At 42.3% G+C, this 23,212-nt stretch overlaps 3 protein-coding genes across 3 annotated transcripts; 1 reads left to right on the forward strand and 2 right to left on the reverse strand.

Moving 5' to 3' along the window:
- Window positions 1-3,587: 3,587 nt before the first annotated feature.
- On the reverse strand, window positions 3,588-6,408 carry LOC148339942 (tubulin alpha chain). The gene is made up of 4 exons (XM_088289321.1): window positions 6,277-6,408; window positions 5,280-5,502; window positions 4,804-4,952; window positions 3,588-4,673 (listed from the first exon to the last, which is right to left on the reverse strand). The coding sequence occupies exons 1-4, from the start codon at window positions 6,277-6,279 to the stop codon at window positions 3,693-3,695; spliced, it is 1,356 nt and encodes a 451-aa protein (XP_088145447.1). The 5' UTR covers window positions 6,280-6,408; the 3' UTR covers window positions 3,588-3,692.
- A 5,608-nt stretch (window positions 6,409-12,016) lies between these two features.
- LOC148339943 (tubulin alpha-1B chain) lies at window positions 12,017-15,078 on the forward strand. Its single transcript, XM_088292197.1, has 4 exons — window positions 12,017-12,182; window positions 13,343-13,565; window positions 13,715-13,863; window positions 13,955-15,078. Exons 1-4 carry the CDS (start codon window positions 12,180-12,182, stop codon window positions 14,933-14,935), a joined length of 1,356 nt encoding a protein of 451 aa, XP_088148323.1. The 5' UTR covers window positions 12,017-12,179; the 3' UTR covers window positions 14,936-15,078.
- A 130-nt stretch (window positions 15,079-15,208) lies between these two features.
- pmelb (premelanosome protein b) lies at window positions 15,209-21,751 on the reverse strand. Its single transcript, XM_088292196.1, has 12 exons — window positions 21,598-21,751; window positions 20,527-20,622; window positions 20,134-20,280; window positions 19,814-19,942; window positions 19,534-19,695; window positions 18,315-18,647; window positions 18,000-18,224; window positions 17,473-17,610; window positions 17,271-17,373; window positions 16,758-16,963; window positions 16,590-16,680; window positions 15,209-15,610 (listed from the first exon to the last, which is right to left on the reverse strand). Exons 1-12 carry the CDS (start codon window positions 21,653-21,655, stop codon window positions 15,448-15,450), a joined length of 1,851 nt encoding a protein of 616 aa, XP_088148322.1. The 5' UTR covers window positions 21,656-21,751; the 3' UTR covers window positions 15,209-15,447.
- Window positions 21,752-23,212: the final 1,461 nt, after the last annotated feature.

Consider the following 23,212-nt stretch of genomic DNA (forward strand, 5'->3'; position numbering starts at 1 on the left):
AAACTATTTTATGGTTTCACAGTCATAACGGCCCTCTGGGGGAAACTAACAACAATGCAGCCCGAGACAGAAATGAGTTTGTTACGCCTGCCATAGAAGCTCAATCATCATGAAAATGTCAAGTCAAATTCATTCAAATACCGTAGCACTTAATCACAACAGAGTCTGAAAGTGCTTCACAAGCCCACAGTTGACAAAAATTACATCTCCTTGTTTATTTACTATTCAGATGAATAACAAAAATTTGCTTATATTGATCAAATGCAGTGGAAAAAAATTATTATTAAACCCAAAAATTCTGTAAAATATGAAAATGGTAGCTGAAGTGACATTTCAATCGTTTGAATAAGCGATGTAATGGGACACACCGGGGAAACAAAATGCACCTGTCACTTACGTGTTGCAATACTTTAACACACACGCAAAAGGGTTTTTTTCATCGCACAGTCTCAGCACGGATCTACCCCAACCCTGGTACTAGTTCTAGGCAGTTCCAAGCGTGCAGAGACCACTGCCGCTTCTTTATTCGCCATAATTTGTCATTGTAACATTTCAAGCTTTGTTTTGCCTCATCCTTATTCCGCAGTCTCCACTTTGCTGCACCGGGCCCTTGCCTCACTGCCCCCAGTCTCTGAACCGTGGTTGGGAAGTGAACCACAGAGCATTTTTCTTCACTATTGTCGTTCATGTGTCTTATTCCTACTGATGCGTTCTACTGTACTGCAAAGGCACCAGAACCCGTGCAATGGGAAAGCTCCCTTCTTAGCACTGGTGGGCTCTGTGCAGCCCAGTGTGGAGGAATGTGCAAGTGGGAGGGTCTCAATAAAGGAGGACATTCTTGTCACTCACACAGTAAAGACATTGTCCTGCCGGGTGACAATAAGGAGCACGGTGACAAAAGCTTATTATTCAGCATGTGCGCAGTTGGAGGTGTCTGATGTCAGCACGCAGTCCACTTTTACGGTGGCTCAACATTCACAGTGACGTCACTTTGAAATTGTGAATGCAGAATTGCAAATGAGCAGCTCACAAATAAACATTTAGAAAATGTCTCCATGAAAGTCAGAATTTGTTTCCCTAGGGAGAGAATTGTTTTCTTCCTGATTATTAAAGTTTAAATGCCTGTTTAAAGTGGTCATATTCAAATGATCTACTTATTGTGGTAAATGTTATATTCCATATAACAAAGCATTTGTAATTATTTTTTGATTCCATATTTGGAATTTTATGTCAAGTCCGTAGTTTCAAGGCAACACAGTTATTTCCATATTTATTCTAATAATGTCTTAGAATAAAATGTTAAAATTAATTTGATTAAACCAAATCATTTTTGTACAATGTGTGTTGTTTTAGTTTACTTTAGTAGAATCATTTAACAAACTGTGCGAGTGGAGGAGTAGGCCCTACATATAGTGCGGCAAAAGGGTTCGGGGTTTGACCAAGATAGTTAAAAAATGTTTGGAACAACGGTCATAGATAACAAAAGAGAAAACCAGGTACACCACTGAATTTGAATTTATTGCAGTAAATGAATTGAAACTAGTTGTACAGTCATGGAGCTATACTGCCCTCTAGTGTTCATTGTCAACTGACTTTTGGCGAGAGGCAGAAAACGTTTCACTGCTTTCCATTTCTGCATTATATGATAATTTTTTTGTTTCTTCATCTTTTCATTTAAGGCAACAGTGTAGCTACTGGTTAGCACCCCTGTGTCAAATTTCTCGAGTGCAGAGTCCAATATTTTAAGGCCTCCTGTGTGGAGTTAGCATCCCTTCTGTCTGTGTGGGTTTTCTACGAGGTTTTAGCATTAGCATCCCTTGTCCACAGATAGCAGAAATGTCCAGCTCTTGATTGATTGTTTTTTTTACAGTCACAGCAAATATTTGAAAGAGCAACATTTTTCACATGTAATTGGAAGACTTGTTATGGTCCAATTAAAACAAGAATGAACTATTATTATTGTACTAGCCCGTCTACTAGTGGGCTCGTGAAGTATTGATTACTTATTTGCTTGGATTGGCTTGGTTTGACGCGCTGGCGGCTTTGTTACCTGTTGTTGCTTGGCTGTGTCATTCATTAGAGAGTCCATGAGTGGTTTGCTAAAACGTATGGATTATTTTTCAATTCTCAGTCTTAAAATCACTCTAAAACACAACCCATAGGGTCGTACAAACTCTGCCAAAGTGGTCAAAACATGCATGCCCTTTAAATCAATACCTGCCGCTCTTTCTTCCTCTTCTCTTTATATGCTCGATCACAGCGCCACACAGTGCTCAACAGACGTAGTGCATTCACACGTTTGACCCATATTTGGCGTCTACAATTATAATTATTTTATAACTGCAAAGTTTGGCGCTAACAACCAGGGAGAAGGCTGGTAATTTGAGATGAAGAGGCCCTCGATGTGCGTGCCCCAAATCCAACCATTTTTGTTTCTTCTGCCACATGGCAAAGTCCCAAATACTAACCAGTGAGCAGTGACGGTGATTTTTGAAGTAAACTATTCATAAACGACTATCTACACCACCGCAGTCAGACACACACATATCTACCTGTCTAGTTTTTGCCTTTTCCCATTGCGTGCTCTTCCTTCTCCCCCAGCAAGACAAGCACATCTTCGTGTTGAAGACCAGCACAACCTCTTCACATGCACTGGCATGGCTGGGGGCACCTGCTCCCTCAGTTACCGCTGCGAGTGACATTCTCCACTTGTGAACATTTTTTTTACTCCTCTAGATGGCACTCTTGGTTTGAAGATGCATTGGGAAATGTAATACGCTTCCATTGCACTCGCCGTTATCTTTAAAACCAAGAGCATCACCTAGACGAGCAAAATAATCTCACAAGTGCTTCATGAAGCTTAATTTTTCCATCACTACGTATAAATTCTGAATGAACAAAGGTGTGGCATAAATCTGTGCGCACAATATATAAAAACTAAAGAATAATTTTATCATTCATTGAAAAGTCTTACAATATCATTTGCATTAGACATTTAATCATCTTCAGCTTCACGATATTGACCATGCTACCGTTGAGATTACATTGTGCCAATTAGACTTCAGTAGATGTATTTGTTGAACAGCCGTCTGTAATTATTTTTTGTTAAAATATGGCTGTGTGCAATGCAAATTATATAGGAACAATGGCTTTTTTTTATTTCTTGATAAATACATCTTAAATACTAACACCCTTTACGGTAATTTGTATGGTCAGTTGTTGCGGAAATTATAGAGTTTGTGCAATAATTTTTTTTTTAAAAACAAACGACAATTGTCTTTAAATGAAGACAGAGACTGTAAATTAACTTAATTTCATTGCCAACCATTTCACTGAACTTGACTTTCCCAAAGTTACCTGGGAAAAGCTCAAACTCACCCATAACTTTGAAAAGGACACGATGTAGAAAAAGCAATTCTTCAATTAAGTTCTTGCAGCTCAGATCCACCAGCAGGGGGACCAAAGGTAAAGTGAACAGGGAGTCTACAAATTGTGATTGTCATATGAAGCTGATGTGGCATTTTGAATTCCAGTAGCACTGAGGTAGTGCAACAACATTTATGAAGAATCACGCGTAACAAAACCACTTCACATACCATGTTTTATTCAAACTTTATGAACATGTCCTACTTTGAACTGACCAACATATTGGAATGCTTTTGAGAATTTTTTGTTTATCAATCAAGTGACATTTAATATTCTTCTCCTTCCTCCTCTCCTTCACCCTCAACGGAGTCGACTCCAACCTCCTCGTAATCCTTCTCCAGAGCCGCCATGTCTTCTCTGGCTTCTGAGAACTCGCCCTCCTCCATGCCCTCGCCGACGTACCAGTGCACAAAGGCGCGCTTGGCGTACATCAGGTCAAACTTGTGGTCCAGGCGGGCCCATGCCTCTGCGATGGCGGTGGTGTTGCTCAGCATGCACACGGCCCTCTGGACCTTGGCCAGGTCTCCACCCGGAACCACGGTGGGAGGTTGGTAGTTGATGCCCACCTTGAAGCCAGTGGGGCACCAGTCCACAAACTGGATGCTACGCTTGGTTTTGATGGCGGCGATGGCGGCGTTGACGTCTTTGGGCACCACATCACCACGGTACAAGAGGCAGCAGGCCATGTACTTGCCGTGGCGAGGATCACATTTGACCATCTGATTGGCGGGTTCAAAGCAGGCGTTGGTGATTTCGGACACGGAGAGTTGCTCGTGGTACGCCTTCTCTGCGGAGATGACGGGGGCGTAGGTTGCCAGGGGGAAGTGGATACGAGGGTAGGGCACCAAGTTGGTCTGGAACTCTGTCAGATCAACATTGAGGGCACCATCGAATCGAAGGGACGCGGTAATGGAGGACACGATCTGACCGATCAACCTGTTCAGGTTGGTGTAAGTGGGACGCTCGATGTCGAGGTTCCTGCGACAGATGTCATAGATGGCCTCGTTGTCGACCATGAAAGCGCAATCGGAGTGCTCGAGGGTGGTGTGAGTGGTCAGGATGGAATTGTAGGGCTCCACCACGGCGGTGGACACCTGAGGAGCCGGGTAGATGGAGAATTCTAGCTTGGACTTCTTGCCGTAGTCTACGGACAGACGCTCCATCAGCAGGGAGGTGAAACCTGAGCCGGTGCCACCTCCGAAGCTGTGGAACACCAGGAAGCCCTGGAGGCCAGTGCACTGGTCGGCCTAAGGACACAAAGACGACGGATGCGACGTTAGGACAAAGACTAGTGTGGTCCGCTGGCTTCCTCCCTCATTCCAAAAGCATCCATGTTAGCGCCATACAACCATGTTGAGTGTTTGTAAAGCTACACACCAGTTTGCGGATCCTGTCCAGCACCAGGTCAATGATCTCCTTGCCGATGGTGTAGTGTCCGCGGGCGTAGTTGTTGGCGGCATCCTCCTTGCCTGTGATCAGCTGCTCGGGGTGGAAAAGCTGGCGGTAGGTTCCACTGCGCACCTCGTCTGAGGAGATTCAGTAGAAATGATTGCATTAGGGCTGCTCGATTATGAAAAAAATATTAATCACAATTGTTTCGTAATAATTGAAATCAAGATTACTCAAACATTTTTTTTTGCCTCTGAAGTGTTATAACATTTCAATAAAACACTCTAACTTTGAACTTAACTATAATCACTATAGTATTAGAGATTGTAAAATGAGTACTATTTTAAAAAATAAATAAATAAAACGTTGAGCATAATAATCATAATTGTATTTTGATTAATTTCACAGCCCGACATCATATCATGTAAACTACAAACTGTTTTGTACAAGAGCAAAGGTTTTACCAATGACAGTGGGCTCCAGGTCCACGAAGACAGCTCTGGGGACGTGTTTTCCAGCACCAGTCTCACTAAAGAAGGTGTTGAAGGAATCATCCCCGCCCCCAATAGTCTTGTCGCTGGGCATCTGTCCGTCCGGCTGGATGCCGTGCTCCAGACAGTACAGTTCCCAGCATGCATTGCCAATCTGGACACCAGCTTGACCAACGTGGATGGAAATACACTCGCGCTGTGCAGGTCAAGAATATTCAAGTTAATTAAGATTAAGACTTTCTGCTGTGTGGTGGAGGGGGGAGGGGTGGATGTAATTTAAAATTGAGATTTCATGTGAAGTTGCTCACATATAAGTAATTTCGCCACAATTTATTTTATTTGTTTATTCTTAAACCAAAACGTCAACTTTTCAGGGGCAATCTATAAAGCAACAATTTAGTTATCCTTCGCACTTTAGCACATGACGTTGCAGGTCGGTGGCCATTGAATAGCAGACTGTTGATCAGGATTAATTACTAATAGCATGCATTTTTGAAGGCCCAGCGACATGGTGAAAGTACGTTGCCTCATCCCAAACCCTTGCCCCCACCCTCACCCACCCTCCTCCTCTCCGGGGATTGGGTGACTGGGCGTGGGTCATGTCATGCTAAACGCAAACGCGCAAACGCCGTGCGCATCATCACCCATCTGAGAGCGCAACTCTTTAATTGCGGTCTGCGTAGAACCCAGTGGACTTTGGATACGGCCGGCCGGTCTTTCTGTCAATCGAAATTCAAAAGTGCCCCGTGAGCAATCTTCTGCGTCAGTCAACTTGCTACGTGAAAACCCAGTGGGAATTTAATGTCACATATTATGAACACAATTCATGACGAATTGCCACCAAAAGTACACGTTAATAAAAATAGCCGACATTTATTACGACCCCCCCCATCTCTTACCGGGGACAAATGGGACATAAACACGCCAACTATGGTCAGCAACTCTTGGAAGTTTTTAAAACCACTCTTACCATTTTTGCTTCTCTTGACCGGCCAATCGATGAGGTTACAAGAAAGTCCGGTGAGGAATGTCTTACAATTCGACTGTAACGCGGTCGATGCAAGACGTTATGGCGCTCACAGCGGCTCCCGACAGTATTTATACTAACGCACCCTCACGCCGCCGCGTGATTATCGCCATTGGTTGATCGCAGGCGCGGCGACTTCAAGTGCTCTCTTATTATTGGACAATCAACTGTCAGTCAGATGGACGCAAACCCTTTGCGGCTTTCTATTGGCTAATCTCAACCGCGGTCACACAAACCTCCTCCCTGGCCCCACCCGGCATTGTGCAGCAAGCATGGCTCACTGAGAGGAAAATGCTGCGTAATTTCAAGCGTGATGCTACCAGCCAGCCTGGCAGGCCCCAGACAGTAACCTGGAAACACAATGTTGAATCATCTCATATAAGGCAAACCAAGTGAAAGCCGTTTGACCATTTAGTCCATATCCTTGATATACAGCTTGAGGTCTAAAAATTAGTAAGGCTCTTCGTCATCAGTAGTAAGAATCCATTGCACAGGTAAAACAACAGAACAATAGTGTTACGTGTTTTTTTTTTTTTTTTTTTTTTTTTTCAATTTGTCCTTTCAGGAGTCACCACAGCACATCACTCAAATGATTTGTTGAGCAAAGTTGTTAGGCTGGATTTCCTTCCCGATGAAGCTGAGTCCTACAGATTTTTTTTCCGCGCATGACTGGTAGTGGTTTGTTATTGGGACACTGGCTTGATACCAAACCCACGACGTCTGTTTGAACGACAGCAACATAGTACTTACTGTTCCGTGCTCAACCGCAATTGTAACACTTCAAGACCCAATTCGTTGGTATGTCATGTACTAGTAGACTCCTAATAAAGAATCAAAGCTGGGCAGTCCGGACGCCCATTTTTGGGGCGAGGGTGACAAATTTTATAAAAGGGTTCGATTAACAAAGGCTGGAGGTTGATTTTAGTCCAGCCTATAAACGTGTAAAATGAACCTGCTCGTGAAACGGGCAAAGTACAAAAATTGCTGTTTGTATATGAGGAGACATGAGACAGCAGTGTGTGTTTCTTTATTCTGAAATTACGTAACCCACGCCATGTAACCCAGGCCTCGTACCTGCTACTGGGGCATACCATTATAAGAGGGGGGGGCAATACCAAAGGCTGACAGAACAGAGGGGAAGACAAACTGTTAACCCGCTGTGGTTTGATGAAACACCACCATAATATGCCCATAATATGCCCAGTAGCAGGACAGGCAGCTTGAACGTCTCATGTCTCTTCTTACACGAACAATGATTTTTAAAATAAACCTCTGTCGTTATCATCTCTCCCACGGCGACGTCATGCATTACATTTTTTTTTTTTTAGGGTCGGGGGCCTTCAATTTTTATGAAGAAGGCCAGAGGGTCGAGGCCACAACGGTAACAAGATCACGGTTGCGGGGCGGGGGACTGGCCGGCAAAAAAAGGGTCAAGTGCCTAGCCCTGTAAAGGATACATACATCGGCGTTTCTCAACATTTTTGTGGGTGCTCACGCGGCCGTAAATTGAATCCAAGCACTAAACAGTGCCGCTTTTGGCCTACTAGTACACAATTAAACCTTGGCAGTAAAGGTCTTTGGTGAGCTAATAACACCTTGAGGTCCAACTAGTAAACATGTTCAGGGCTAGCTAACAAATAAACATTTTTTTTGAATGGCCATCCCAAATATGGAGTTATTAGTAAGTCATTCTAACTAGTGTGCGGAATTGTCTTACTAGTGAGAACAAAGACCATACAATAAAATGCGCTTGAATCATGATAATATCAACCCTATTAAATCATCAAACGTCTTCATATACAAAGCAGTTAAATGAACTACTGTTAAATGAACACAATTTTTATATAATTGTATCACAAGAACATCACTAATTTTTGTTTTTAGTTGAATTCATAACTTTTATGTATATACTGTATTAGATGCACAGGGAGGCAACATTATTGATCTGCTGAGTCTCATGCATAATACATGTAATTGACCTGCTAAGGCAATATCCATCTGACCCATCCGCAGATAAATGTTGCCCTACATTATCAAGCATTTGCATTGGCCGCACTTAGCAAAAAACTGATGAGTTTAAGCATTATTCCCCCCAAGTGAGAAGACAAGTTTACGAGGTCGCATTTGTAATCTGGATCTGATCCCTATTTATGAAGTAAACAACATATATTATTAGTCCCAGACTGATTTTGTGCCCGATCTTTGTTTCCAAGGGGTTTAGCTGACAAATGAGGTCATCCTGTCCAGTCATGTACAAGCACAGATGGCCCAACCCCCATTCCTCCTCCCAAGATTTAACGGTTGCTAGGGGATGAATAGCACCGTTGCCTGGATACAGCCCCAGTATCCGCATAAGACCGCCTTTATCTGGTTACCACGTGACCCGGCTTAAATAGCAGCAACCCTGCAGCAGCTGCCCTGCGTGGCTGAGGCAGCTTCCTGACTGCTTCACGCTGATGTCCTCTACTTGAGAGTGGTTGCACTTATTCAGCTTTTTAGAACAGTGTTCGATAGATTGCGATGAGTATATATAACAGGGCGTGGTTAAGGCAACACTCGGCATTAAATATTTCACAAACATTAATATTATTGAGAAACTCATCACCTCGGTTACTAGCAACAAAAGAAATTCTTTGACAAGTTTCCCCCGAGGCTTGAAATTTTCTGCCTTTGGATCTGCTGTGGCTAAAAATAGACATTCAAAGCCAGACGCAATTGGCACTCCTCTCAAATTTCTCTACATTAGTCGAATCACTTTAGTAAATTACCAAATTTATGTCACGAGTCTTACAAATCTTGTGTTGTATTAATTATGCTATAATGACCATTTGCAGATTAGTGGAGACCTCTGCCAAGGTTCAACTCTCACCAAAAGTGAAAATAAAGCAGACTACTTCCATGGAGTTTGATGAGTTATGCGAAACTGACCAAACAAATATACTCCTGTATTTGCTTATTTTTCTAGTATCATGCTTTGGGGTATTTTTTGTTCTTTGAGCTGGAACGGGGACCTTTAATTAAGATAGAGGGAATTATCAGTAGTTCCAAAAACGAGTGAGAATTAGTATAAATGCTAGAAAGCAAAAAAAAAAAATAATTCAATAAAAGCTTAAGCATGTTTAATACTTTTTTGGTGTTGACCAAAAGCACTCTGGTGGCAGGTGTGTGCTGACATCCATTTGGCATGCATTTGAATGTTTTGTGTTAATTTCAAGCACAGCCACAGCCACAGTCATGAGGGTGTACAGCAGGTGTGGGCAAACTACGGTCCGGGGGCCACATGCGGCCCGTTAAACGTTTTCACTTTCATTTTAAATGAAATTTTTTTTTTTCTCCCAAGCGGTGAGGTTACCAAAACACTCCATCCATCCATCTGCTCCTGGTCCGGCCCCTCTGTCAAATTTTAGAACCCATTGTGGCCCGCCAATCAAAAAGTTTGCCCATTTTTTTTTATATCATAAAAACCTGGTAATAGAATACGGGTGTGTAGACTTTTTTTATCCGCTAAGTAAGGAAAATTGTCTTCAATTGTCTGCTTGCTGCCTGAAGACAGCTGAGAGAGGCTCCAGCACACCCGCAATCCTTGTGAGGATAAGTCGTTAAGACAATGGATGGATGGGTGTTTAGATATCGGTTGTTGGGTCTTTGGGGTACCTACTCATCCATGTAGTGTGAGATTGTCTGCTTCGAAAAATGTGTCTGAGTGAATGGTTTTGAATCTTGTAAATGCAACTAATTTACATATCCATCCCCGCCTAGAGAAATTTGCCTGTCCTGTCTTTGTCCAGGTGCTATTCAGTGGTGGTGAGAAGAACATTTTCTGCTCGGGTTGTCAGAAGTCTCCAATAATGCCGCACAAAAAAATCACAAGATTTGATGCTCTCGCTTTTGGAAAGATTGCCATAAGAGATGTCAGAAAACTGGGCGATGCGGCAAGTCGGCAACAACAAGCAGCCGCTGGCTCTGCCCTTGTTGTCATGCGAACAAAAACTACTCGGCATTTGCGTGAGATCGAACCAACCCACAAATAGACTTTATTAAGACACCTGGGAGCTGTTTTATATTGTTTTCTCTTTAATGCAGAATTTGTCTCTTAACGGTGGGTTGAGCGACTGTATTTTTACACTCATCCATGTTACAATGTTACTTCAAATATAATTTGTACAGTACGTAATTTCCATCATTCCTACGGAGAAAATATTTTTCAAATCCAAACAAATTAAAGGTAGCGTTGCAAGTCATTCACCTTGGAGAAACTGCAAATATGTCACAATACTGTTTTATTTAAAAAAAACTGGAGGAAAGCATTCCAAGAGAAAAATCATTCCAATTCTTCTTTTATGAGGCAAAAAATGTGATGTATTGCTGTTTGAATATGCTTTTGCTGTGCTCGATGGAAAACATGCTCTGTCATTGGGGAATGGTGTCATGTTCTCTTTGCACGACGCTACACAGTCGCTTTTCGTGCCAGAAGAGGACCACTCCCATCTTTTCATCATTCTACTCTCGGACTGCAGCTGCTTCGACTCTCTCTTTGCCACAGCTGCTGGCTTGGAAGAGGAGGAGGAGGAGGAGGAGAGAATGTTTTCCAGTTTTCACTTCCTGTCTGTCTGTCCATCCATCCGACCATCCTCCATCACTCTTCCTTGCATACAAGCACTCCTGAGTGTTCTGCAAGCAAACTGTGCAAACTCGGCCTTATGCTGGCAAATGAAGACAAGTGCTACGAAGCTAAACACAGTGCTACAACCCATTGCTTTGCACATCACAACAACCCACAGCAGTCATTTTCGGTTCGCAGAGAGGTTAGAAAGAGAGGAAACACCCCAAAACCACAGAGTGAGTGAGTGACGCGGAGGTCATGTGATCGGCCCACTGGGTGACATCACTGCAGAAAACGAGGACACAAAGGAGAGCGAAGAGGAGGTTGGGCGGCCATCATGGTGAGCCTGTGCAACCATGGTAGCTTCAATTTAGGCTTTTACAAACAGCGCATCAGACACATACATTGAGAAAAGTCTTTGTCTCCTGTTAGGTTTGCTATTCCTCCAATGCTATTTCAACCATTTCCCATTTTGTCGCATTATTAGAATATAAATTATATGTAAATATCATAGTTATTTTTAATATGAAAAGACATTTTATATATATATATATATATATATATAGAGAGAGAGAGAGAGAGAGAGAGAGAGAGATCGATAGATAGATAGAGAGATAGTTGCAGTAACCATACCGTACCGTAAAGGCAAATAGAGGCATGAAATATATAAGAAAATGTAATAATGCTTGCTAATATTGTGAATGTTGTAAAATGCAACCAGCAAATGGCCAGTCAAACAACGAAAAAGGTAGATTACATACATGTGCGCCATGCTGCTCTCTATTGATGCGAAATGCCACGCCTTAAACATGGCATGCATGGAAGGCTTTGTTCATGTCTCTGCAAGATGACAAGCGGTCATCGCTTTCTAGTGAAGAGCAATGAAGCATGATTCAAGTGGGAACATAGCTGAAAACAAATCGCAATTTAATATATTAATATATTAATAGCAGAGTTTGAGCATATTGGTTATGTACACCATTGCCCAATATTGCACATCGGGGAAATTCACACACACGCACACAAAAGAGACGTTGATGCCACCAACAAGGGGCAGCAGAGTGCTCTTTTCGCTTTGCCCTAATGCTGCCGTGCGTGTATAAATGTGCAAGAACCGCCCTCTCATTCAGCAGTTGTTGCATCGACCCCGTTGGGTACAACACGCAACGCAAACGTCTTCAAAAATACAAAGAACATATATTTTTCTTCTTCCTCTCTCCTGCTTTGAGTCCTAGTCGAAAATATGGTGAGTTCAGCGATCATTTTTTGTGTACACAATGTTGGCTTTTTATTATTATCATTATTATTTTTATAGAGGTTCTTTGCATAAAAAGGAGGTCTTGTCGGCTCCTTCTAGTACCGCCGTCGTTATATTGGCTTTGGTTATGCAACGTTATCTCATTTAATTTAGTCTAAATGCACTGTTAACAATTGATATGTTTAATTAAGTCATTGCAGCTCATCAATTTGATTTGATGTACAGCGATTGTAGCAGGTTGCGATGCTGTGTGCGTTTGTGTGTGTGTACGTGTGGATGCGAACAATGACCAGTGGTGCTGAGGTGGGACCTCAAATGAACCAAATTAAAAAAAAATCATATAGCTATAATTTTATATTTTAGTAAATTTCTGTCCCGAATTTTGGACTATGAATTAACAAAAATGTTTGTTTTTTTTTCAATAAACCTTGCTCCTTGCAAACGACGTCGGATGGCAGGGAGGGGCTCAGCTGGGTCGGCAGTCATTAATGCTTTTCTATTGCCGCTCATTACTAATTTATGAATTTTGATTTTATTAATTCATCATTGAATACATTTTACGCATGTATAAGAGCAACACATCACGTCAAAAATTGTGCTTCATTAGCACAAACGTTTTTTTCCCCGAATGAAATAAGGATTATCTTGTCTTTTGAGATTATGGAATTTTCAGCACGTTGAGTTAAATGTTTTCATTTGCATCGTATTTTGCCCCCTTTTTACTCGTACAACGCCGTGATTGTGCATCCTCAGTGGAGGAGAACAAGTGGAATATTCCAGAACTAGTGTGCACGCGCATGCGCGTTTTATTTGCATTTCCTTGCGAAAAGAGGAGAGTGACAGAGAAGAGAACGAGAAAATAAAAGACAGCACATAACAAAAGGGTGTTTTATTCTTGCGTGGTGTGTGTTTGTGTGTGTGTGTGTGTGTGTCTTTGGGTGGGGTGGGGGTTTCTCAGCCTTTTTGTATGTTGTGGGTTGTAATGCAGCAAGGTGGCATCTCATGCTGCAACGCGTGCAAAAAACGATGGGGGGCGCAGTCGATTTATTCAATATTAATGACGTTTGGTTTTATTTTTAGCTACAGCAATGACATTGTTAGCAGAAAGTCTTAATCTTAATTAACTTGAATATTCTTGCCCTGCACAGCGCGAGTGTATCTCCATCCACGTTGGTCAGGCTGGCGTCCAGATTGGCAATGCATGCTGGGAGCTGTACTGCCTGGAGCATGGCATCCAGCCAGACGGACAGATGCCCAGCGACAAGACACTGGGAGGTGGAGATGATTCCTTCAACACCTTTTTCAGCGAGACTGGAGCTGGAAAACACGTCCCCAGAGCCGTCTTTGTGGACCTGGAGCCCACTGTCATTGGTAAAACCCTTATACAAATATACATGACAATACATTTTTATTTATATAGCTGCAGCTGTAAAAAAAAAGAAAAAGAAAAGGGGGGGGCTTTACAGAACATACCTAACAAATAGTGATGTTTTTTTTTTTTTTTTACGGAATCTCCTCAGACGAGGTACGCACTGGAACCTACCGCCAGCTTTTCCACCCCGAGCAGCTGATCACAGGCAAGGAGGATGCCGCCAACAACTACGCCCGCGGACACTACACCATTGGCAAGGAGATCATTGACCTGGTGCTGGACAGGATCCGCAAACTGGTGTGTAGCTTTACAAACACTCAACATGGTTGTATGGCGCTAACATGGATGCTTTGTCCTAATGTCGCATCCGTCGTCTTTGTGTCCTTAGGCCGACCAGTGCACTGGCCTCCAGGGCTTCCTGGTGTTCCACAGCTTCGGAGGTGGCACCGGCTCAGGTTTCACCTCCCTGCTGATGGAGCGTCTGTCCGTAGACTACGGCAAGAAGTCCAAGCTAGAATTCTCCATCTATCCGGCTCCTCAGGTGTCCACCGCCGTGGTGGAGCCCTACAATTCCATCCTGACCACTCACACCACCCTCGAGCACTCCGATTGCGCTTTCATGGTCGACAACGAGGCCATCTATGACATCTGTCGCAGGAACCTCGACATCGAGCGTCCCACTTACACCAACCTGAACAGGTTGATCAGTCAAATCGTGTCCTCCATCACCGCGTCCCTTCGATTCGATGGTGCCCTCAATGTTGATCTGACAGAGTTCCAGACCAACTTGGTGCCCTACCCTCGTATCCACTTCCCCCTGGCAACCTACGCCCCCGTCATCTCCGCTGAGAAGGCGTACCACGAGCAACTCTCCGTGGCCGAAATCACCAACGCCTGCTTTGAACCCGCCAATCAGATGGTCAAATGTGATCCTCGCCACGGCAAGTACATGGCCTGCTGCTTGCTCTTCCGTGGTGATGTGGTGCCCAAAGACGTCAACGCCGCCATCGCCACCATCAAAACCAAGCGTACCATCCAGTTTGTGGACTGGTGCCCCACTGGCTTCAAGGTGGGCATCAACTACCAACCTCCCACCGTGGTTCCGGGTGGAGACCTGGCCAAGGTCCAGAGGGCCGTGTGCATGCTGAGCAACACCACCGCCATCGCAGAGGCATGGGCCCGCCTGGACCACAAGTTTGACCTGATGTACGCCAAGCGCGCCTTTGTGCACTGGTACGTCGGCGAGGGCATGGAGGAGGGCGAGTTCTCAGAAGCCAGAGAAGACATGGCGGCTCTGGAGAAGGATTACGAGGAGGTTGGAGTCGACTCCATCGAGGGTGAAGGAGAGGAGGAAGGAGAAGAATATTAAAAGGCACTAGAAAATAGGAAATTGAATTGCATTGTTCTTGAAGCCATTCCAGACATGTGTCTCTCGGTCAGTTGCCAGATTGGTTGTTTAAAGTTCTTAAAAGTGTTCATCCTGGCTCCAAATAAAATCCAGTGACAAGTAAATTTGTCTCGTGTTTCTACTTTGTATTCAGTTCCATCTTAGACTTACAATCCTATATGATGAAATGTTGAACACGACCAGACTATATCACCACCAAAATTGTTAATGTTTAAAAAAAAAAAAAGGGCATACTTGCTCCAAGCAAAGTTTAATGGAAATACACAAAGGCAGTAGCTGTTTAATGCTTTGATTTGAGTCCCAAAAGTTCTTTATCAAGGACAAAAATTTGGTATAACTCAGCGACATATTTTGATTCACAACAAGCTGATACATGTGTTGAACGTTTAAAAAAAGTGATCTTTTTAAAAAAGTATAAAAAGGGAGCGTTGAAGAGAAGCTGCAACTGTGGAGATGCCGTACGGGGGCCTCGTTCACACTAGTCTGTCCTGCAGCAGGGGACGTTGATCGACCACTCCTCGCCTGTTGAACAACTTCCACAGCATTGGCGTTGTGGAACCATTGTGACGCCAGCCAGCCTGAGGGTCCTCGCCCTCCTTGATGTCTTTCTTCAAATGTTGGTAGGACTTCAGGCGCCTGTTGAGTGATGGACAAATCTTAAGTAGTGACAAATTTGGTCTTTTGCAGTCATAACCACAATATTTTTACAAATGTTATTTTTTCTTTTCATACATAAATTACCGGCCGGGTAGTGGCATTAGTGAGGTTGAGTTGATTGATAATGTCATGAAGTAGACTATTGGGCACAGCTTCGAGTAACAGAGAAACCAAAAAAACGGCTAGTGCCCCCCAAAATATGTGTCATTTCTGGCATGATCGGTGTCGACATTTCCGAATACTTCAATCTCTGTGGATTTAGCTCAAATGTGAGCTGCTAATGTTTTGCAGCTCATGAAAAAAATAATGAACAATGAATTAAATTTTGGTGAGTTAAGAACAGACAAGAACAGCCTCCTGGGATATGGAGTTCTGCAACGTCGATAACGACTTTCCCTTTTGCGCCACCATGAGGCGAAGTACTCTTTAGATTTATTTTAGTGCAACGGTGGCAAAGGTATTTTTTTAAGTTTGGTTTAGTTTGACCGGATCCTATATTAATTCACCAAGTTGGAATAGAAATGATCAGCTCCGAGAATACGAATCAGATGTGTTGGAGCCGGGAGACATGTAAAACAATCGGCATAGGGGCTCTCGTCTTTGGAAGGAGTAGAGGTAAAAAGTTTGAAGGCAAAGTGCACCCTCTGCTGGACAATTTAAATATTGTAGTGTCGAAGAACGTTAGCCTTGCGAGTTTCATTGTATAAAATTACAAGATTTAGGTTGGAATATTTGGATAATAAATTTGGAATATTCTAAGAAAAAAAAAATTCGGATTCAGTTTCATAAGTTGAAAATGAGTTTTTCAAAAAGAAAAAAATAATATGGCAAGAAGAAAGGTAAAACCATGTTTGTTTTTAAAATTTTAGTACCCTAGATTAGATCAAATTAGATTAGATGTATTACATGGACAGACAGACAGACTGACAGATCGATAGAACAATGAAAAAGCATTTACTTGTAAGAAAATGCCACTACTCCTAGAGACAAAGCGAGGAGCATGACACCCATCACGGTGGTGATGATGCTGGAAGAGGACAGCCCCAAGCCTGAAACAAAAACAGATCGCGACAGTCAGCAGGTTTAAGTCAAAAGAAAGAGTGAAATTGAGACTCACAACACTTACCCATGTCAATGTTGACTTTGGCGCTGGTGACGGCGAAGCTGACGTCGTTGGCCAAGGACACGTTGATGCAGTAGACGCCGGAGTTGTTGAAGAAATGATGCAACACCATCTGGCACTCTTTGGAGGGCTCAACCCTGTTGCACGTGGTCTGAATGGGCTGCAAGCACTCTGCATCCAGAATCATGCTGCACACCTGTTTGGGGAAGCTGAGTGAGCAGAAGAGACATCCTCAGTAATGAATTTAGAATCAAATTCAAAGATCAAATGCATGCAGGAAGTAATGTGAAGTGGACTTGCGTTCAAAGGAATACAACAACATATGCATCACTTGTTATCAAGTTCAATTAGACAGATTTCAGATTTTACAGCTTAACGATCATAACAAAATGCTGTGAGTGGTTAGCGCATGTGCATCCCAGTTCTGAAGTTGAAAAACAAATCAAAGGACGACCAGCGTTCTAAAACAGATTGATGAGGTTCCACTTGGGAATTTTTAGCTGATGGTGCATTCACCTTCCTTGGCAGGTTACAGTGAGATCAATAGCCTTGTTGTTCATTCCTGGTCCTGCTATGAGGCTGTTGTCCATTTGGACGATTTCGACTTTCTTGACAGCCTCTGAAAAACAGAGAAAATATTAATTACTGACACTGATAATAACTTTTGAGAAGTTTGATCAGGGGAGTGGAATAATAATTAATATGACAAGGAACCCACCAACCACTTGAATGTCAGCACAGAAGGAGCCATATCGATATGTCACACAGTCATCCTCACTGGGTTTGTCCTTGGTTTCCCTCTTGGCAACAAGGACAACGGCGGCTTGGCCTGTCAGCAACAATGGTCGCTTTATACCTGGTGAGGAAAAAAAAGGGCAGTCGGGCATCATGTACACAAGTCCATCAGAAATAGGGTCAACACAGGAGTCATTTGTGTCCAAATCATGACGATGGTCCTACTTTGAGCCATTGTTACCTACACCAGCGTTTTTCACCCTTGATTTGACTTATGAAACTAAAAATGACAACAAAAAAAAAAAGAAAGAAAGAAAAAAATTCTCTCAACCTGACTTAGTGTGAAATCTGGGCCTGTTTAATTTAACACAAAGTTATAATTGTTGTGTGAATAGTACAACATGAAAACCTCAAATTTTAAATATTATTTTCTATGGCCTTGGTCAATCATGAATAGAGTCATCATCACTTTTGTCCCACTTAGGTGCCCGTGTCGGCAGCCATCTTTACCTTCCATCGCTCCATTGCTAGTGGCCCCCTCGCTTAGCGTGTTAGAGGCAGGGTCAGCACGTGCCTCATAGTTGGTGGGGGAGGGAATCTTGGCCGTAGCTTCTTCCTGGGCGGGCTGAGAGGTGGAGGTCTCATCCTCACTATTGTCTTCCTCTGTGTCCGAATGAATTGCGTTGCTCCTCAAACCAGTTGCTTTGCCGGGAGCCAAAGAGGGGAGCGCAGGGGCTACCACAGGTCACATGTTTAACGACAATTAGCTGCGTCCACATTCAGAGGCTAATCTTGTCATGTCATCATGAGCGCAAGATGGCATACCCAACGTTTCCTGATCACTGGGTGGCGCCGGGGCCTTGGTTGTGGTATCCGCTAGCGGGCCACAGGACTTGTCAGGAATCACCGCCTGGACCACCACGCGGGGCTTGAACGAGCCGGAGTTCACGTAGGTGTGAGTGACGGTCAACTCCCTGGAAATGAGGGCGCCGCTGTCATCCCCAAAATCCCAGTTAAAGGTGATGTCGGCGCCGCTCAGGAACTGGCTGGGGTCGTGCAGGCTGATGCTGAAGGCGATGGCCCTGTTCAGGACGAAGCTCATGTCGCCAGCCAGGATGTCGTCCACTTGGTCCAGGGAGACAGCAAACGGGATTTGGTCTGCACAGAGAAAAAGTTGTTGGTACTGTACACATCCAGAATATATGCAAGCAACGTACAACCGCGATGGTGGGCAGGAAGCAGACTCGTTTAAAGCACCCTTTCAATCAATGGGTCAACTTTTGTGGGTCACCAATAGGCAGAATAATTTTTGCTAGTAGCCACATATTTTCATGGTTTATGTTTTTTTCTTATTCATTTCAATTATATTAATGCAGGCCTCTTGCTTTATGTGTAGGTCAACGTTAGGGTGATTATATACTGCATTGTATGTAAATACATTTTAGCATAAAAAAAAGTAATGAGCCCAATTCAATCTAACCTCATAATATTTTATTTCCCCCCTAGAAATGTTCAGAATGTGTCAATTTAAATACTTGTTGAAGGTTTATTTTAGAAAAAATACAAAACAATGTTTCATCCTGTCAGCCATTTTGGAAATGACATCATTGTTGTGATATCCTTCCGTGGCCGCGAGAAGTAATTTACTTTAAAAATGGTAAAATTGGGAGCCAGAGAAGAGCCAGCTCATAAATATAATTTAAAATAAATTCTATAAATATGAATATTAAACATAGGTGTCTACAAAATTGGGAATTCTTGGTTTTTCGAACATTGAACCACCTGACTTGGATGTTACATGAACCACTATGTTATTTTATATACCCTTACGATTTCTTCCAGACAAAGAATAATGAATCAGTGAATAACGGTTATTGATTTGAATGATTCTAATCAGCCTTAAAATAAATATAAAAATTTCAAGCTGATCAATCATCATCACTAATACATTTAAATCAATAGCACAAGTATACATAAACAATTCCCAATTTTTCCCTTGAATGTCCTCTGCAGATTTCAATTCAAATCCATCTGAATTTCCTACCGGTGATAGAAAACTGAGTGGAGGCGTAACCAAGAGGAATGAACTTCTGCTTGCTCCGGTAGTGGTAGATAACGATATCCATCGTGTAGGAGCCCAGTGGAATGTCGGCTGTGTCGATGGTCAGGGTGGACGAGGGACCGTCTGCCACCTGCCAGTACTGACCTGGCCAGGGCACAAAATTGCTTAGTTTTGCCACCAAAATGTGAACAGATAGAGTGACACGGATACGCTACATGACCGCTAAATGTGAAATGCATCGTAAAAAGACGGATTAAGTTACCCCAGGTCTTCCAGACAAATACATAATTGGGCTTTTTGTCCTTCTTGATTGGTGTACCATCAGGGAAAACTGCTTCCCAGTCTGTCTTTTGCGTTGGGAAAACAGCCTGGGATGCCAGATATTTTGTTCCTGGATGAGAATGTGACATAAAACATAGAAAAAAACAAAAGAATATCATCGCTCAGGGTCACATTTTATGGGAATTACAGTTTTGTGTGTAAATCGGACCAAAGTGGTGCACCAAAAAATGTTGACCTTCCAATGCCAGCCTATGTTGCTGTAGCTCTGAAGTCGTGTGTGTATGCAAATGTGTGTATTACCATTAACAACGCAGTCTCGTGCCCAAACCACGTCTCCACCAGCCTGTACTTTTTGATTGTGGGGGAATTCCAAGTCGATGGTGAAGGTCACTTTGGCTCCGGTCAGAGTTGGCGAGTCATTGGCAACATTGAATGTTACTTTTCCACCTGTTCAAAGAATACACAAAAAACATGAAACGCAAAAGTGCTTAAATATCGATTTTCTCTCCATCAATTATCGTCATTAGGATTGCAGGTGAGCTTGAGCCTAACCCAGTTGACTTAGAGCGAATAACCCTAGACTGGTCCGAGGCCAATCAAAGGACATGCGACGTAATGTATATTTCAAAAGTACCATTTTACGTAGGCAATAGTTTGATATTTGAATGAATACCAAGGTGTTGAGGTGCAAACCTTTCCAGGAGTCTGCGTAACGGAGGTCTCCATCTTTCCAGATTGGGTAAAGCTTGGTGTTCCAGGAGGGATAGCGAGTGAAGCGATTTTTGGAATCTAAAATGAAAATGATAAAAAAGAAGAAGAAAATTATTCCATTTAGGAATTTCTTTTTTGGGGAGCGATTTAATCTATGGTGGAACTGCTAAATCAAATCGCTCATATACGATTTAGAATTTGAACAAAATCAAAACCTCGATGTTAGATTAGAGCATAACTTTTGTCTTCCGTCACCCAGTATCACTGATGTATTTTTTTTTGTTTGTTTTTGATAATTCATCCAACTGAGTCCGACGGTGCATGAATGAGCCCTCGCTTCCTTCAATCCTTCTCATGTGACCCTCAGCTGTGTGCGAGTTAAACACTGATTAAAAAGTCACACGGTTGAATTTGGATTAAAACAAAAAGAAAGAAAATGTTAATCTTTTAAAGCAGCACACACAAGTGTCATCCACGTGTATTTTTCGGCATTCAACATTATTATTTTTTTTAAACCTATACGTGTTTATGTAAAAATTCATGTCGAGAGTTACAGACCACTTTTTTACCTGCTACCATCAAATATTAGATTTGTTAAACTTTCATTCATACATGCAATAATTGAAAGGACAGAGAAATTAAGTAAAAAACAAACAAAAAACACCTTGTTTGGGATCAAGTTCTCACGTGAACTCATAAATAGCTCTGCAGTATCACAAATCATATTTTAAATATCCCAATGCCATCTTCCACTAATGTGGACTACACGATATATTCAATTACTGACCAAATGCATACTATGTAATATAAAATTAAAGTATATATGTTTGAGTGGTTCAGTAATCATAAACCAAAATACTATTTGTTTATGATTACATCTTATAATTCAATTTTTATTAAATTCCCAAACATTTCAATAACTTCATTAATATATGGATAGCATGCTACACTAGAAATTTGATCTTAATAAATTAAATAATAAATTATCATTATTTTTTTTTAATCATAATAACACCAATGACTAGAATTTTAAAAAGCATCTTCTCTACTTACTGGCCACAGAATGCGAGGCGGCCACCAGCAGCAGCACCAGCACAGCAGACGTCTTCATTGTCTTCCTCCTTGTCAAATATCCCTTTAGTGAACAGCTCGCAACAGGAAAGAGGCTTTATAAACTCACACATGTTTGAGCTTCGCGTGTGTCAGCAGACAAAGGAGGCCCTACACACATGAGCGCACACACACACACACACACAGAGTAAGGGGGGCACCTGGACTGATGCTGATTATGTAAAATATAAATGGCTCATCTGGTATGAACATACAGTATTGAGAACACTTAAGGAATATGCACCAGGCATGTGTGTAAAGATTCAGATCGCCCCCCACGAATGAACTCTGTGACTGCTCCAGCCTGTTAAATCTCTGATCATGTAACTTGTAACATGGCAAGAAGGAAATTCAATTGATTTTCCTTTATTACTACTGAAAGATCAAAGAAGTAGCACTAAATGTGAGCTCACTATTTGGCAAGCAGGAGGCATCTCTTGCTATCCTAATATCAGGACTGAACTCTTTGAAAATTTGTGAAGAAGCCAGATGATAACCAGTGCATTAATGAAATCTATATTAAGGCTCTCCTTTTTGTAATATGTTCCTTAATATATTGATTAAGTTATTTAGCTACACAAGAGATCAAAATAATAGACTTAGCCACCTCAGCATGTCACACAAAACCTTTTCAATACCGGAAAACGGGCCCCCCAAAAAGTTTTTTTTGGTTTGTATGTTACTAGAACAATGGGTCACACAAGCAACGACATGGCAGCGATTTGTTGAAAAAAAAATGAAAGAATGCAATGTTAAGGAGGATTATGGACGCACTTGTGACTCCCTAAATTTATCCGGCTTTGTCATTCTCAACTGGCAACTATAAAGTTACTTTGTTATAAGCATTTTGTCTCCTTATCATGTGAATAATACAGATCTGTAACTGCCTTTTAATAAAATGCCCCCATACCCCTCCAAAAAATTACAACGCTGCCATTCATATCATCAATCGCTATTTCGACGCATGCATTCCAGAGAATACTGGTCAACCTCATTTCTTGACAATTAAAAATGATCCATTTCAGCGTCAAATTGTCAATGTCAGCAAAACTTTTATAATTTTACACGCTGTGTTTTTAAAAAACATTTTAACACCAGCAGCAGCTGTCATACAAGGGGCAACCCAATTAGAAGGAAAAGTCAAATTGTGTATACACACCTTGAAGGGGACATATTAAGGAAAGCAGACCTTTTACCGGAATGTCTTGTCTCCAAATAGTTGGGCCCGCAGAGTGCTTGCCCACCCATTAAGCGTGAAATTAAACAACCCAGTAAATGTTTAGCTGATATTTAGTTATGTGCCTATTTCTGTTTATGTTCCTGGTTGTGGTTGTTTGCGCTTTTGCCTACATAATGCAGGGCCATGGAAAAGGGTAGGTGAGAGGGTTGGTGCAGAAGACGTGGCAGCACCTGGGATCCACCTGAGGGGGGCATATCCACAATGGTGCAGCAAATGCATAAAACAAAAATTAATTTAATTCAGTGACTGGTTTGGTCTGTAACATGTTCAGAAAATTCAGATGAATGAACATTATTATTTTCTCATACCTTAACAATG

Source organism: Idiotropiscis lumnitzeri, chromosome 3 (genome assembly GCF_059441095.1).
Source record: "Idiotropiscis lumnitzeri isolate Australia: NSW breed Sydney's pygmy pipehorse chromosome 3, RoL_Ilum_1.0, whole genome shotgun sequence".
Classification (NCBI taxonomy): Eukaryota; Metazoa; Chordata; class Actinopteri; order Syngnathiformes; family Syngnathidae; genus Idiotropiscis; species Idiotropiscis lumnitzeri.

What these genes read in the sequence shown, in the direction of transcription:
- LOC148339942 (XM_088289321.1), bottom strand. An exon ending in CCTGGAGCCCACTGTCATTG is followed by an intron (nt 4,953 to 5,279) that starts GTAAAACCTTTG and finishes GAATCTCCTCAG; the next exon opens with ACGAGGTGCGCAGTGGAACC. An exon ending in TGGACAGGATCCGCAAACTG is followed by an intron (nt 4,674 to 4,803) that starts GTGTGTAGCTTT and finishes TTGTGTCCTTAG; the next exon opens with GCCGACCAGTGCACTGGCCT.
- LOC148339943 (XM_088292197.1), top strand. An exon ending in CCTGGAGCCCACTGTCATTG is followed by an intron (nt 13,566 to 13,714) that starts GTAAAACCCTTA and finishes GAATCTCCTCAG; the next exon opens with ACGAGGTACGCACTGGAACC. An exon ending in TGGACAGGATCCGCAAACTG is followed by an intron (nt 13,864 to 13,954) that starts GTGTGTAGCTTT and finishes TTGTGTCCTTAG; the next exon opens with GCCGACCAGTGCACTGGCCT.
- pmelb (XM_088292196.1), bottom strand. Translation starts at nt 21,655, where the DNA reads ATGAAGACGTCTGCTGTGCTGGTGCTGCTGCTGGTGGCCGCCTCGCAT. An exon ending in CGCCTCGCATTCTGTGGCCA is followed by an intron (nt 20,623 to 21,597) that starts GTAAGTAGAGAA and finishes TTTTCATTTTAG; the next exon opens with ATTCCAAAAATCGCTTCACT. An exon ending in TGCTGACATTCAAGTGGTTG is followed by an intron (nt 17,374 to 17,472) that starts GTGGGTTCCTTG and finishes TCTGTTTTTCAG; the next exon opens with AGGCTGTCAAGAAAGTCGAA.